The sequence below is a fragment of the Acomys minous genome, assembly GCF_964271855.1.
Source record: "Acomys minous genome assembly, chromosome: 3".
Lineage (NCBI taxonomy): Eukaryota > Metazoa > Chordata > Mammalia > Rodentia > Muridae > Acomys > Acomys minous.
In genome coordinates this window covers 79590947-79606726 of record NC_140485.1, presented here as the reverse complement: position 1 = coordinate 79606726, position 15780 = coordinate 79590947, and the positions used below count along the sequence as shown (strand labels likewise).

General features: G+C 50.2%; 1 protein-coding gene across 5 annotated transcripts in view; it reads right to left on the bottom strand.

The window, feature by feature from the left end:
- Nucleotides 1-346: 346 nt before the first annotated feature.
- The window catches only part of GGT7 (gamma-glutamyltransferase 7), a 29748-nt gene continuing 14314 nt past the window's right edge, over nucleotides 347-15780 (bottom strand). For 4 of the 5 annotated variants that reach the window (XM_084775982.1, XM_084775984.1, XM_084775983.1 and 1 more), the window contains 8 exons: nucleotides 15430-15517; nucleotides 13206-13333; nucleotides 12951-13039; nucleotides 9236-9385; nucleotides 8992-9109; nucleotides 8142-8279; nucleotides 6598-6697; nucleotides 347-1055 (listed from right to left, as the gene is read on the bottom strand). In XM_084775982.1, the coding sequence (XP_084632108.1) occupies nucleotides 892-1055; nucleotides 6598-6697; nucleotides 8142-8279; nucleotides 8992-9109; nucleotides 9236-9385; nucleotides 12951-13039; nucleotides 13206-13333; nucleotides 15430-15517 (975 nt within the window). In that variant the 3' untranslated portion in view covers nucleotides 347-891. The remainder of the gene's footprint in view (nucleotides 1056-6597; nucleotides 6698-8141; nucleotides 8280-8991; nucleotides 9110-9235; nucleotides 9386-12950; nucleotides 13040-13205; nucleotides 13334-15429; nucleotides 15518-15780) is intronic. The other variant, XM_084775986.1, reaches the window with a different exon arrangement.

Sequence of the window (15780 nt, the reverse complement as noted above, 5' to 3'; positions counted from 1 at the left end):
TGGCATTCTCCGAGGTTACAGAACCCCTGGGGTGGGGCCTAGTTGAAGGAAGAGGGTCTCTGGAGAATAAGGCTTGACCCCCCCTCCTTCTTTTCTTGTCTCTGCCTTCTGATCTGCCCAGGGTTGAGCAAGCTCCCCTGCCATAGCTAGGAGCTGTTCTGTCACCATGACACTCCTGCAGATGGGCTAGAACACCTCCAACTCCAGCCAAAGTAAACCTTTGCTCCCTTAAGTCGCATCCTGCTGGATATTCTGTCAGAGCAAAGGGAAAGTGATGACTACATCAGTCAAACAGAAATCAAGCCAGAGTCATGGTTTAAGCAATATTCTTTCTTTAATTTCCCCCTTTGCAAATGGAAGCCCCTGAGCTGATACCCCCCCACACACCCCCACCCGACTGCCTGGGGACCTTCAAATGCAAGGCCCATTCCTAAACCTGGTGGAAGGGGAGGATTACTTCTCCCTATGATGGCCAATTAAAAAAAAAAAAAAACCTAGTCACTTAAGAAATGGGGCCAGGTACAGGAAAAAGGGGGCTGGAACACAAGGCCTAGGTCAGACCAGTCTGAAGGTGTTGGGGTTGTGAGAGCCTTGAGAAGGGTTTGCAAGCACATCCCTAAACTCAAGAATAGCATGGCTGGGAGGACAGACAGGCCATCTGACTCCTCAAGGTCCTGCCTGCCTGGTCATGGACACTGACGTCACCATTACCACCAAAGGCCTCCAGTTGGAGAATTTTCCAGTTACTCTGGGATAGGATTTGCTAAGTATCCCCTCTGACTCCTGATCTGAGGCATCCATGGGGGTCCCCCTGAGACCAACCCTGGGAGAAAGAGGGACTCTGGGAACATGCAAAGGCGGGGAGCAGAGATTCCCGCCCACCCCAATGCACTACAGGATGGTGGCTCCAGCTGCATCCGGGCTCCGAGGGTCCTTCACACCGATGATGAAGTTGTTGGTTCTCCGACTGCCGTGGACCCAGGATAAGACGTCTACCTTCTCCACGTGGTGACCCCTGGCTTCCAGAAACTCAATCTCTTCCTCCGTGAACTCACCTGAAAACCATCCCCACAGCATATGTGCATGAGAGCACTGACTCAGGGGCCTCACTGTCAGATTTGAGTCACAGCTGTTTCAACAAGCAGGAAGTGTGTGACTTTGCTTTCCTTCTGTGAGCCTCGCTGTCCTCATGCACACAATGGGGGGGGGGGGGGTGAGGTAGAGGGTTATAGGGAACCTGCTGCATAGAGTTGTTGCAGGGATTACAGGAGACACTGTATGGAAAGCACTGGGCTTGGTGCCTTCCACACAGTCAGGGACCAACAATAAGCGCTCATTCTTGCTTGGTTTGGTTTTGCTTGGGGCTTTTGTTTTTTGAGACCAGGTTTCCCTATTATGTAGCTCTAGCTGTCCTGGAACTCACTCTGAAGATAAAGCTGGCCTCAAACTCTCAGAGAACCACCTGCTTCTGCCTCCCAAGTGCTGGGACTAAAGGCGTGTGCCACCACACCCGGCCCTAAGCAGTCATTCTTAGTAATGGCAAAAGGCCTGGCCGATGTCTCCAAATCACCATCATTACTCATGAGGATTACTGCACGGTCCTCTTAAATGCTCACCAAGTCCTGCTTTCTTTACAGCTTCACACACAAGCCAAACACATCCTTCCCTCACTCAAAACCCCCCAACAGCTCTGACAAGTCTTAAAAAAAAATTTAAAGTCCACCTAAGCCTCTAAGGCCCACCATTGTCTGGGTCACCAGTCCCTCTCTAAAGTCTTCCCCTGAGTCCCTTCTGTTCTCCACAGGGCCATACTGGTGTCCTTGCTGTCTCTCTGGCATACTGGTGTCCTTGCTGTCTCTGGCATACTGGCGTCCTTGCTGTCTCTCTGGCATACTGGCAGCCTTGCTGTCTCTGCCATACTGGCATCCTTGCTGTCTCTGGCATACTGGCGTTCTTGCTGTCTCTCTGGCATACTGGCGTCCTTGCTGTCTCTCTGGCATACTGGCAGCCTTGCTGTCTCTGGCATACTGGCAGCCTTGCTATCTCTCTGGCATACTGGTGTCCTTGCTGTCTCTCCGGCCATACTGGCGTCCTTGCTGTCTCTGGCATACTGGCGTCCTTGCTGTCTCTCTGGCATACTGGCATCCTTGCTGTCTCTGGCATACTGGCATCCTTGCTGCCTCTCAGGCATACTGGCATCCTTGCTGTCTCTCTGGCATACCGGCGTCCTTGCTGTCTCTGGTATACTGGTGTCCTTGCTGTCTCTCTGGCATACTGGCATCCTTGCTGTCTCTCTGGCATACTGGCGTCCTTGCTGTCTCTGGCATACTGGCGTCCCTGCTGTCTCTCTGGCATACTGGCGGCCTTGCTGTCTCTGGCATATTGGCGTTCTTGCTGTCTCTCTGGCATACTGGCGTCCTTGCTGTCTCTGGCATACTGGCGTCCCTGCTGTCTCTCTGGCATACTGGTGTCCTTGCTGTCTCTGGCATACTGGCATCCTTGCTGTCTCTCTGGCATACTGGCATCCTTGCTGTCTCTCTGGTATACTGGCATCCTTGCTGTCTCTGGCATACTGGTGTCCTTGCTGTCTCTGGCATACTGGCATCCTTGCTGTCTCTCTGGCATACTGGTGTCCTTGCTGTCTCTCTGGCATACTGGCATCCTTCCTGTCTCTCTGGCCATACTGGCGTCCTTGCTGTCTCTGGCATACTAGCATCCTTGCTGTCTCTCTGGCATACTGGCATCCTTGCTGTCTCTCTGGTATACTGGCATCCTTGCTGTCTCTGGCATACTGGTGTCCTTGCTGTCTCTGGCATACTGGCATCCTTGCTGTCTCTGGCACTGGCAGCCTTGCTGTCTCTGGCATACTGGCGTCCTTGCTGTCTCTCTGGCATACTGGCGTCCTTGCTGTCTCTCTGGCATACCGGCGTCCTTGCTGTCTCTGGCATACTAGCATCCTTGCTGTCTCTCTGGCATACTGGCATCCTTGCTGTCTCTCTGGTATACTGGCATCCTTGCTGTCTCTGGCATACTGGTGTCCTTGCTGTCTCTGGCATACTGGCATCCTTGCTGTCTCTGGCACTGGCAGCCTTGCTGTCTCTGGCATACTGGCGTCCTTGCTGTCTCTCTGGCATACTGGCATCCTTGCTGTCTCTCTGGCATACTGGCGTCCTTGCTGTCTCTGGCATACTGGCGTCCCTGCTGTCTCTCTGGCATACTGGCGGCCTTGCTGTCTCTGGCATATTGGCGTTCTTGCTGTCTCTCTGGCATACTGGCGTCCTTGCTGTCTCTGGCATACTGGCGTCCCTGCTGTCTCTCTGGCATACTGGTGTCCTTGCTGTCTCTGGCATACTGGCATCCTTGCTGTCTTTCTGGCATACTGGCATCCTTGCTGTCTCTCTGGTATACTGGCATCCTTGCTGTCTCTGGCATACTGGTGTCCTTGCTGTCTCTGGCATACTGGCATCCTTGCTGTCTCTCTGGCATACTGGTGTCCTTGCTGTCTCTCTGGCATACTGGCATCCTTCCTGTCTCTCTGGCCATACTGGCGTCCTTGCTGTCTCTGGCATACTAGCATCCTTGCTGTCTCTCTGGCATACTGGCATCCTTGCTGTCTCTCTGGTATACTGGCATCCTTGCTGTCTCTGGCATACTGGTGTCCTTGCTGTCTCTGGCATACTGGCATCCTTGCTGTCTCTGGCACTGGCAGCCTTGCTGTCTCTGGCATACTGGCGTCCTTGCTGTCTCTCTGGCATACTGGCGTCCTTGCTGTCTCTCTGGCATACTGGCGTCCTTGCTGTCTCTCTGGCATACTGGCATCCTTGCTGTCTCTCTGGTATACTGGCGTCCTTGCTGTCTCTCTGGCATACTGGTGTCCTTGCTGTCTCTCTGGCCATACTGGCATCCTTGCTGTCTCTGGCATAGTGGTGTCCTTGCTGTCTCTGGCATACTGGAGTCCTTGCTGTCTCTCTGGCATACTGGATGCTGTCTCTTACGCACAGGCCTTTGTACCTGCTATTGTTTTGGGTTGAAATGCTTTCCCCTTGATAGTCACACAGTTGGCTCCTTTATCTCATTCCTGTCCTTGGTCAAAAGGCACCTCTTTGAGAATGTCCCTATTATCTAGAATGCCTGTCTGCCAGGTTAACGCTGCCTTCTTTCTTTTTTTTAATTTTCTTCCTTTTGGAATGGGGGTCTCATGTATCCCTGGCTGACCTCAGATTCCCAGTATCCCCAGGTAGCCAAGAATGACCTTCAACTTCCTATGTTCCTGCCTCTACTGCCCAAGTGCTGGGACTAAGGGCAAGCACCACAGGGTCCAGTCGAAATGGCACTGGGATAGAACCTAGAGGCTCATACCAACTGTCCTACATCCCTAGTCACATCCTGCTATTTCATTTGTTTTGTTTGAGAGAGTATCTTATTGTATATTCCTTGCTGGCCTGGAAGTTGCTAGGTAGAGCAGACTGGCCTTGAACTCTGGCATGAACCACTATACCCGGCAACCCCTGCTTCCCCCCCCCCCCCAAAGTATTACTGTTTCTACTGATTGACTGTGTCTCTCTCCTTAATTTACAGTTTTTAAAAGGATGGTTGCCTTGTTTGTAACTGGTTCCCAGTGCTTAGCGGTCAGTGCCCTGTAGAAGTCTATATTTGTGAGATTGTGACTGCTTAACCTCTGGTTTGAGTTCAGGTTTCCATCATCTTCTGCCCTGGGCCATATCCCAGGGGCTTTTCCAGACTCATGTTCTCCTCTTTTTCAATCCACCTCCCCTGCGGAAAGCAAGTCAGGCCCTGAGTCTCTCCTCCGGTTGGGTGTGTCTTAACTTAGACCTCAATGATAAGACTTGCTAATGTGACCTCCCTTGCTCCTCTATAAAGATTTGGTCTTCTTATGTCCCCACTAAGGATGGCTTTAGGTGGTTCTTAAGAAAAAGTATTTTATTATTATTATTACTATTATTATTACTATTATTATTACTATTATTATTATTATTATTATTATTATTATTATTATTATTATAATATTTATTTGATTTTTTGAAGTATGTGTCTCTGGCTGTTCTGGAACTCACTATGTAGACTAGTCTGGCCTTGAGCTCACAGAGATCCACCAACCTCTGCTTTCCTGAGTGCTGAGATTCTTTAATGTGAGCCACCATGCCTGGCCACTAGAAAATGTCATATTATTGAACAGCATAAAATAATCACACCAGAAATCTATATCCTTTGTGTTTCACTTTTTTTTTGTCCTTTTGATTATGGCAAGGATCAAGTTTCAGTCTGCTCTCTAACATTTCCTGACCTTCTTAAACAGTGACAGTGATCCTCCGGGCCTTCTACAGACACCACCACCTAATTGCAACCTAAATATATTTTATTTTTAAATAGCTATTCATCAATTATTTGTTGCAAATAATCCCTGTTTGTGATCATAAGGTTTACATTGAAACTGCACTTAGGAAAAAGAAGAGACTTTGTAGAAAGTATGCACAGAGTAAAACAGAGCCTGTGTGATGTCACAGAGGTGCCAGGTAAATTCAGAAGCTCGGGAAACACCTGGTCTCCAATGCCACTCTTCCTGGGTCTTTCACAGATTGTTCCTTCTGTCCAGAAAGTCTTTTATGTTGAATCACTACTCCTAATTCAAGGCACAGCCAGTGGCCACCTCTGCTGTGAAGACCCCCCAAAGCCACTTGCTGGTAGATTTTTGACTAGTTTATAACCTCCATGAGCTTCTTTGTCTGGAAAGCAGTGATGACAGTGACAAAGCAAGGACTGTCTCAACCAATTCTGGATCCTCTTTGAACTAGCTTTGTAATAACAACTACTCAAAAGTGCAATTGTTTTCCTATTTATAAAACTAAGCCGTGACCAAAATGAAGCTTTTGTTGTTAGGGGCAACTCTGTCCTCACCATAGACCCCCGAGGTTCACAATCGGGTCCCTACTCTCCTTTCTGATGCTCTCACGTCCTCACTCATCTCAGTCTCTTTTTTATTTCTGAAAACACATGAAGCCTAATCCTGGCCTGAGTTCTCTGTACCTGTTCTTAGCCTACAAAGCTCTGCCCCAGTTTTTGGCATGGCAATGGCTTTCTCTCTCTTCAGATCTCAGCTTAGATGTCACCAAAGAGAAGCCTCCTCCGGCCCCTGTAGGTACCATTATAACACCCTGCTCTGATGCTGCGGCTGAGCTTCCCCCCCACCCCCGCCCCTTGGTATCTCACATTTCTATGATTATTTTTCCTGTCTGCCTATCAGTGTGGTACCCCAAACAGATGGGATGATGTTTGACACGTAGTAGGCTTGACACATAGTAGGTGTGCTCATCACACACTACTGAATGGAAGTTTGCGTGAAGATAGATGTATCTCATTTTATAGAGAAGAAACGAAGTCTCAAGAGTGGAGACATGGATTTCCCAAGGTCTCAAAGTCAGGAAATGCCAAGATGGCTCCAGTCCCCAGATCTTACATTGGTCTGACAGGAATTTGTCATAAAAAGGAAGTCAGTGTTGGTTCAGGCAGGGAAAGCTTGGGAAGAGCCCTTCTCCGCCCACCCCTGTGCCCGCCTATAGGAGTCGGCTCTGCACTCACTGTCCACCTGCAGGAGGTTGGACTGCAGGTCTGGGTGGAGGCGTCCTCGGGCCAGGCTGTCACTCAGGTTCCGGTTCAAGGTCAGGATATTCAGTAGAACCTAAGGGCAGGCAAGGAGCAAAATCATCAGAGCTGTCCCAAAAACAACGATTCAAGACGCCACAGCTCCTGTGCTCAGCCCAAACCCTTTAGTCTTTAGAAAGCTCACACTGGGTGTGTCACAGTCCCGGAAATAGGTGACCTATGGCAGCTGTCCCCATTTTACAGAGGAAGAATCTGAGAGACAGAAAGAGTGCGACTCCCTTTTAGTGTTTTAGGAAGAGGCGTTCCTGTCATTCCCAGGGCTTCCTTCCCTTCTCTCCAGGCAAGGCAGGGTTAACAGGGGGTTCAGGGAACAATGTGGGAAGTTCAAGCTCAGTGGTTAGGGGCTGGGTAGACTCTGGAACTCAGCTTCCTACTCAAAGCTACAGCTGAGTGAACTTGAGCTAGCTGTTTAGCCTCTCTGAGCTTCAGTTTCCTGTGAACTCGAAACATCATTCCTTCCAAAGTCGGGAGAGTTAAAGGGGCTAACACACACAGACACGCAACACACACACACACACACACACATACATCATACACACCACACACATTTATACACACACACAGGAATACACACACACATCTGCACACACACATACACACACAGGAATACACACACACACCCCTGCATACACACATATATCACACACACCACACACACCCACATATATACACATACAGGAATACACACACACACCTGCATACACACATATATCACACACACCACACACACCCACATATATACACATACAGGAATACACACACACACACACACACACACCTGCACATACACATACATCACACCCCCCCACACACACACTTGCACACCCCCCCACACACCATAGTGCCTAGCACTTAGTAAGGCCTCTGTGATATTAACTACTGTGATCCACTTCACAGACGAGGATGTGACGGCTCAAGAGAGGCTAAGTGATTTCCCTAGCTTTAATTACACAGTTGAAGACTGGCAGCACTTCAGCTGAACTCAAGGAATTCTAATAGCAGAGTTAGCTCATCACCACCTGTCAGAACGCGAGCCCGGTGTGCGTAGGGTGCTCGAGGCACTGGTGGAACTGTCTTAAGGTATTCTGGAGAGCAGCAGGACCTTCCTTTCAGAATAAGACCCTACGGAGGGCTGGTGGGCTATTCAGATACAGAGCAAGGGGTGATGGGATTTGAGGCTTATGGAACACAGGCAGCCAGACTCTAGATTACTTCTTCATTCGACTGGTCCTACAATTTCCCCTGAAACTCATGGAGACAAGAGATCTTCAGGGCCCCACTTGCACTATGAAGCCCAGCCCAGCACATCTGTGCCCAGCATAGGTCAGGCACAATACAGTCCAGCCTGTGACTGCTGGAAAGGAGTGGAAAAACAACCCAGAGTTTACATGGGACATCTGCAGACCAGGTCACAGCGTGGCTCCTGACCGACAAAAGACCCACAGTGGAGTAGCTCTCACCTGGGTCAGGCCACTGAGGCCTCGGGCAGCTCCGTTGGCCCCCAGGGCGAGGTAGGTCCCACAGAGTCCGTCTGCTGGTCGGACTACAGTGGGCAGCAGGAAAGAGAGCGGCCGCTTCCCTGGCTGCACCGAGTTCTCCTGTTGCCGGAGGGCAGAGATGAGGAAGGGAGAGAGAGTGGGACAACACAGGCAAGGGGCCAGTCCACCACCCTTCCCACCTCTTTTCTTCTACACGGTCCACAAGTTTGGCAGCAAATGTGCTGTCTGTGTGTTCCGGGAAGACTTGAGTGGTGAGAGGCAAGTGAAAAGTGGAACCGTGAGGCTGCTATGGATGGCAGGGGGAAAGACCGAACCAAGAAAAATGGCAACGCGCACAGTAGAATTCCCACTGGACCGTCTCTGCGTCTTTGCCCTACGGAAAGCTTGCAGGGGCAGAAGAGCTGGTCTCCCAGTTGGACGGTAATATCTAAGTTCCACCTCTTGGTCCCTCTTTGGTGTCCAGTCACAGATCTGAGCACCAATAGCCCAGCATTTTGTAATCTTATGCCTCTAGTGTTAGGATTCCCAAGCACTAAATGGGGGTCAGTGATTGCACCGTCCAGAAAGGAGGCAAGACCTTCCCTAGGCACACTGAGATCATGACGGAATGGCACAAGGGTTCTGTAGACCCACCGGCCTCCACGCTCCAGACTTAGCACGGATGGGAATGAGATGAACATCTTGTTTCCTTAAAGGAAATAGTGAGGAAGGGGGCCCCATGGCGCTGCCCGTCATACCTAGCCTCAAGCCCCGCCCCCTGCCCCCTCACCTCCCCCGCCCCCTCCCCGCGGCGTGAGAAGCGAGACCCTACCAGGCTGGGTGCAGAGTGGTTAGCAGTCCTGTTGGGCCAGGAGAAGTCTAGCATCTGGCTGTTGAGAAGGATCCCGGAGGGAGTGAGGAGGCCACTTCCAAACGGCCGGTTCAGGGAGCTGGTGGGTAGAAGTGGGGTTGCCTGAGCCTTGTGGCAGCCTCTGCCCCCACCCAACCCCTAGCACCTTCCATCTTGGTTGGAATGATTTCTTGCTGCTGGGTTCTAAGCCTGAGCTGTCATATACCTGACCGTGGCCACGATGAAGTCATCAGGGCCCATGACCAGCACCTGGGCAGCTGTGGGAGCCCCGTCCAGCTCATAGACAGGCAGGAGTGGGGCGGGGGCTGCCTGAGAGTCACTGATGTGGCCCCGGAAGTTGGCGGCCTCCACCTTGCTGAAAAGGGGGGGGGGGAAGCAAAAGAATGAGAACACTGCAAGCTTTTATTACATCCCACCTGTCTGTGATGTTTGTGTGATTGCTTGCTTATCTGGCTTTTCTTCTCCTCCTCCTCCTCTTCCTCTTCTTGGGTTTTGTTTTGTTTTGTTTTTGAGACAGGGTTTCCCTGTGTAGCCTTGGCTGTCCTGGACTCGCTTTGTAGACCACACTGGCCTCGAACTCATGGAGATCCGCCTGCCTTTGCCTCCCTGAGTGCTGGGATTATAGGTGTGGGCCACCAACGCCCGGCTTTATATCTGTGTTCTTCACTGGAATATTAAGCCTACAGAGGCAGATCACATAGCAAACACCCAGAAAATAACTATTGAACTGAACCAATTTATTTGGGTGCTACTCAGAATCTAGAGCCAGCCTTTCATTTTAGGTAATGTTCCAATCAAGAGTCACAGTTGTTTGGCTCTATTCATTTCTATGGAAACGGCCAGGCTCAATGGATCCTCTAAAGATGTTTGTTTGGAATAAACAAGCCTGATTGATTTGGCCTAATGTTTGAAGTTTAGAATTAAAGTTCATTAAGAATTTACTTAGACTGGGCCATGAGACGGCTCAGCTGGTAAGAGGTGCTTTCTGTGCAAGCCTAACCACCTGAGGACAACCCCCAGAAACCACATGAAGATAAATAGGGAGACCTGGCTCCATAAAGCTGACCTCTGACCTCTACACACACACAACATCATCATCCTCACCAACATAAATGAAAATAAAGTTTAAAAAAAATAGCCAGGCGTGGTGGCGCACACCTTTAATCCCAGCACTCGGGAGGCAGAGGCAGGTGGATCACTGTGAGTTCAAGGCCAGCCTGGTCTACAAAGCCAGTCTAGGACAGCCAAGACTACACAGAGAAACCCTGTCTCGAAAAACCAAACCAAACCAAACCAACCAAACAAATAGCCAGGCAGTGGTGGTGCATGTGTTTAATCCCAGCACTTGGGAGGCAGGGGCAGGCTGATCTTCATGAATTCGAAGCCAGCCTGGTCTACAAAGTGAGTCTAGGACAGCCAAGGCTACACAGAGAAAACCCTGTCTCGGGGGAAAAAAATGAGTTAAAAGCCAGAGTGCTGGCACACGGTCGTAATCTCGGCACTTAGAAGACAGAAGTGGAAGATTTTTAAGCGTTAGGTCGGAGCTAGAACTGCACAGGGTTCCAGGCCAGGCTTGGCCATGCAGCAAGATTCTATCCCCGATGAAGGAGGAGGAGGAGGAGGAGAAGGAGGAGGAGAAAGCTGCAGTGTTTTTGTTGAGGAAAGATTTTTGTGTATGGAGATCTTTATCTGTTCTTAGGGGTTTGTCCTTGTTCTTGTTGTTGTTCTCAAGGTAAAAAAAAGAAAAAAAGAAAAAATACAAGGTAAGCCCTCAATAGCTATTAACTGGCTGAGCCGGGTGTAGTGGCGCACGCCTTTAACCCCAGCACTCAGGGAGGCAGAGGCAGGTAGATTGGTGTGAGTCCAGGACAGCCAGGGCTACACAGAGAAACCCTGTCCCTCCCGCCCCCCCCTCAAAAAAAAGAAGAGGGGAAAAAAGTCCCTCAAACTATTTAGTGACTGCAGTTGTTACCTATGTTTCCTGTCAATGCAGGCATGTTTTAGAGCTAAAGTTTCCAGGCTTAAAGCCCAACTGAGGGTCTCCGTTATCACTGCTAGAAACTGTGCGTTGGGCTATGTGATCTGCAAACGATACATTAGCAGGGCTAAGCAAAGGCTTTCATTTGGTTTTCAACCCAAAAGGCTGATGACCACCCAGAGCGATCTACACGGGCTGTGGACAGCAGGGAGGAGCTTAGTTTTCAGGCTTCGTTTTGTCCTTGGTGCTTTGATGTTCACTAGTGTTCACTGTTCTTATTTTTTGCCTTGTTTTGATAAACGATATTAACTTTTGTTTTTGTGTTTTGAGACAGAATCTCTCTTTCTAGCCCTGGCTGGCCTGGCACTCACATTATGTAGACCAGGCTGGCCTTAAAAAATCACAGGTCTGGTACTCACATTATGCATACCAGGCTGGCCTTAAAATCACAGATATTGCCTGCCTCTGCCTCCAGAATTCTGGGGCCCAGAGTAATATTAACGTCTGTTATTTTGTGTGTGTGTGTGCGCGCGCGCATGTGCAATGTGTGCATGTGTACACATGACAGGATGTACATGTGGAGGTCAGAGGGCAACCATGGGTCTCTGCCCTCACTGTTCACTTTTCCTGTGGCAGGCTCTCTGCTGTTATTCCCACTGCACGTGCCAGGCTAGCTTCTGGGAAGTCTATCCCGGTCTCCCACCTTCCCCTTCAGAGGTTACTAGAGTTACAGACACCCACACCAGGTTTTCATATGGGCTCTGGGGACTCAAACTCAGGGCCCCCCCCCCCAGTGGTGCACTTACCCACTGAGTGACCTCCCCAGTCTCTGCATTTTTAAGCTGACAGATACAATTAAATGTAGTCCTTATACAGCCACTTACACTCTAGCTCCGGCTGACTTGCGACCTACGACCTAGTCTCAGCTGACCTTGAATTTACAGCAATCCTCCTGCCTCATCCTCCTGAAGTCTGGAATTATAGGCATGAGCCACCAGTCTGGTGTTTGGAAGTGGTTGGATCCACATGGAGGAGCTGTTAAACCGGCTAACCAACACCTGTGATCGTACACAGTTATCATTTCTGGAGTGAAGACACCTAACTCTCTGTTATTCAAAGTGCAAGAGACCTCTTGAGCTTATTCCTGTTACCGGCAACTACGCATCACTTTCTCTGAAATCTCCCAATTACCGTCATTTTGCTCTTAAATTATAAGTTGCTTACCATTTAATTCATAGAGTGGTGTTTGAGTCGCAGTACAAATTTACATTAACCACATTTTTTGACTTTTAATTTTCCTGGAGCTAGACTGTAAGTCAAGTCCAGTGGCAGTCCAGCAACCAGCCTCTTCTCACCTCTGTGGCCAATGAATAACGATGAATTGCATTTACCGCACGTGTACTATGTTCCCAGCTAATGGGCGAAATGCTTCCAGTGTTATTTACTTACATGTCATTATCATCAAAACTTCAGAGAGTGATGCGTATTGTCAGCCTCCTTGTGGAGACAGACTTAGTTTGAATTATGTTCCCAGAGCGACAGCTACAAATGCTACAGTGAAGGCCCTAACAGGGGTGGTCTCACCATAGCATAATCTCGCCACTGGGCTGCCGCCCAAGCTATAACCCCTCAAAACCCGCACCACCCCCAACACTTGCATGGAGACTATTTTGCTGCTCTCGGAGGCTCCTTTTCTACTCAAAGTGGAGGACAACTGTGTTCATACACATTAAGCTCATGCAAAGGTCAAAACGGACTCATAAGCAGTTGACCAACTCACTCTGCAGACAGGGAAGGTGACAGAGCCAGAGGCTCCTAGTGTCTAGCACTGAGTTTGGGTTCATCTGGAAGGGACTTGAGACTTCATGAGCTTTTTACCCGATCTCTTCTCTCACATCCACCCCGGTTTCTGCTGTACCCAGAGTCATGTCCCAGGACAAACCTGAGCATGTCGTCCATGCTCTCGGTGATGGTAGAGTCATAGACAGGGTCTCCCAGTCTGCTAGCCAGGGCCAATGCGATCTTCAGGGTCTGGAAACAGAGCAGGGGTGTGGAAAAGCCTTCCGGGCCCCTCCCAGCACCCTCACTTGGAGAATCCTCAGAACTCAAAGGTGTTTTAGTCCTGCTCCAAGGATGTACTCCGTTTTCCCACTGCTAGTGTCCCCAGAGCCAGGTGAGGTGGAAGAGTGGGCCTTACCTCTGCTACCCAGTGAAGGGCCTGCTCCCGCGGCACCAGGCTGGTAAGGTTGAAGCCCTCCAGGATGTTGAGAGCACTGATGAGGGCTGGGCCTGTGTGTGGGGGAGGGGGGCTGAGAACCAGGTGGCCTGAAAGGATAGGAAATGACCAGATGGCAGGAGAGGGTCAAGTCACTGTCATGTGGTGTATCCCAAATGCACATCCCATCGTTACATACACAGCGACAGCCCTTATCAGACGAGGAAAGAAAAGCGCTCAGAGGCAAAAGGGACCCACTGAAGTTCACACGCTGGCCAAAGGCAGAGCCAAACTCGAAGGCAGGCGCTGGGCTTCAGCTTCCTCTGCCATAGGAGAAAACTCAGACTTAAAAGGAGCTGGGCTGTACTCACTTTGGCAGTACACATACTGTATCTGTGGCTTTGCCGAGAGCCACATTGCAGGTCCCTGGCAAAATAGGGACAGGTGACCAAATGCCTAGAGAATCCTGGTCTGCTATGGACTTCCTTCGACCCCTCCCTGAGGCCAGGAACTGTGCAAGGGCCCCGATGGTTCCACTCAACCTGGAACTTCTTAGGAGCAGCAGCCATTTCCTCCTACTCAGTTACTCAGTGGTTGGCCATTAAAGGAATAATGACAACACCGGAGGCACGGGATGCTGACAGCAACCACCCGGCTCGGCTAATCAGCCTCATTAAACAGCGGCAGAAACTGAGGCATTAAGAGTCAACTGGGCGGGCTGGAGAGATGGCTCAGAGGTTAAGAGCACTGTCTGCTCTTCCAAAAGTCCTGAGTTCAATTCCCAGCAACCACGTGGTGGCTCACAACCATCTATAATGAGATCTGGTGCCCTCTTCTGGCCTGCAGGGGTACATGCAAGCAGAGCACTGTATAAATAATAAATAAATCAATCCTAAAAAAAAAAGAGTCAACTAGACCAAGATTATAGGAGGTGAACCTATAACACTGTAGGTACCAGACTGCTGAGACAACCCAGCCCTGGGAAGGAAGGAAAAACAATAAATCCAGTACGGACTCAGTGTCCACTTCCTAGGTTACCTCCTCAAGTCCTCGTGGGCATCCTGAGATGCAGACACTAGCATTGTCTCCGTTTCTAGGAGGGAACCAAGACTCTAGGAGGGAACCAAGACTCGAAGTGGGATGCCCAAGGCTGGGGGTACGGCTGATGCTCACCTAGGCCTTCTTGACCCCTGATGCTCACCTACGCCTTCCTGACCCCAAAGCTACTTTGCTTCCTCTCTGTCATATACAACTACCAGAGGAGGTGGGAAGGACAGGAGCCTGGAAACATGAGCTCAGAGGAAGCCTCACCCTCTTGAGGTAACCTGTCCTTCCTAGAGAGGACAGAACCTAAACACTCCAGAGGGCCCTAGCACCCACCATCTTTGGGTCAGCAAACATCACGTGGCACGCACGCCCATAGGCTTGGCTTTCTCAGTTTCTGATTGGCTTCTAAGTTGTTCTATTCTGCCCCTAGGTCTCAGGCGTCTTTTACTGTCAGCGAGGGGGCAAGTCTGTGATTGTACTAAGGTGTTTACTCTGCCCTTATGTGGACTTTGGTCTGACAAATTCTTGGGAAGCACAGCCCGTGAGAAGGGAGCTAGAAGGCAAGCTGAGGCAACACAAGACCCAAATCAAGACAACCCAAGACGCACTTCAGCAACGGGGACTTTGTCCTCTGTGGAAGGCCCAATTCCCAGCTCTATGAGAAAGCAAATAAGTAACAAAGCCCCAAACGACAAAAGGAAAAGCCATGTTCAGGACCCCAAACTTCCAGGTCTTAGCTGCCAGCTAGGTGCCCCCCACACTCTAGTCACTTAGGGTAACTGACCCGATGGTTATTTCAGAAGGCTGGTTCTGGCTTGTTTCAACAGCTGGCTGCCTAGGGAGCTCATTGCCTCTGTTTATCTCTTGTGACATGGAGAGAAGTTTCCAGACTAAAGAAATGTGGCCATGGCCGGGCAGTGGTGGCACACGCCTTTAATCCCAGCACTCGGGAGGCAGAGGCAGGTGGATCACTGTAAGTCTGAGGCCAGCCTGGTCTAAAAGGTGAGTCCAGGATAATCAAGGCTACACAGAGAAACTCGGTCTTGAAAAACCAAAAAAAACAAAAAAACAAAAAACAAAAAAAACCACCAAAAAAAGTGGCCATGGACTAGAAAGCTTCTCCCGAGTGGGGGCCCTTGGGAGCTGGGGGAGAGGTCACCTCGGTACACTCCACAAACAGGCTTCTCCACGAGGGCGCTATAGTTGCTGAAGTCCTCTTCGGTTATGACGCCCCCTGCATGCTGAGCCTGGAGGGGAGAAAAAGACACCCCCCCCCACGGTGAGCCTGTGAGGACGGATGGCCCTCGACACATGTTTCAGTCACAGTCAGACAAAGCTGTTTACAACTTCTGTCCCTTCTGTAGCCACCATGGGGTTCTTTAGGGAACCCACCAGGCCAGAGGAAAAGGAGGCAGAGGAAATAACACATAAGAATTATCAAAACTAGTCAGGTGGTGGTGGCGGCGGCGGCGCACGCCTTTAATCCGAGCACTCAGGAGGCAGAGGCAGG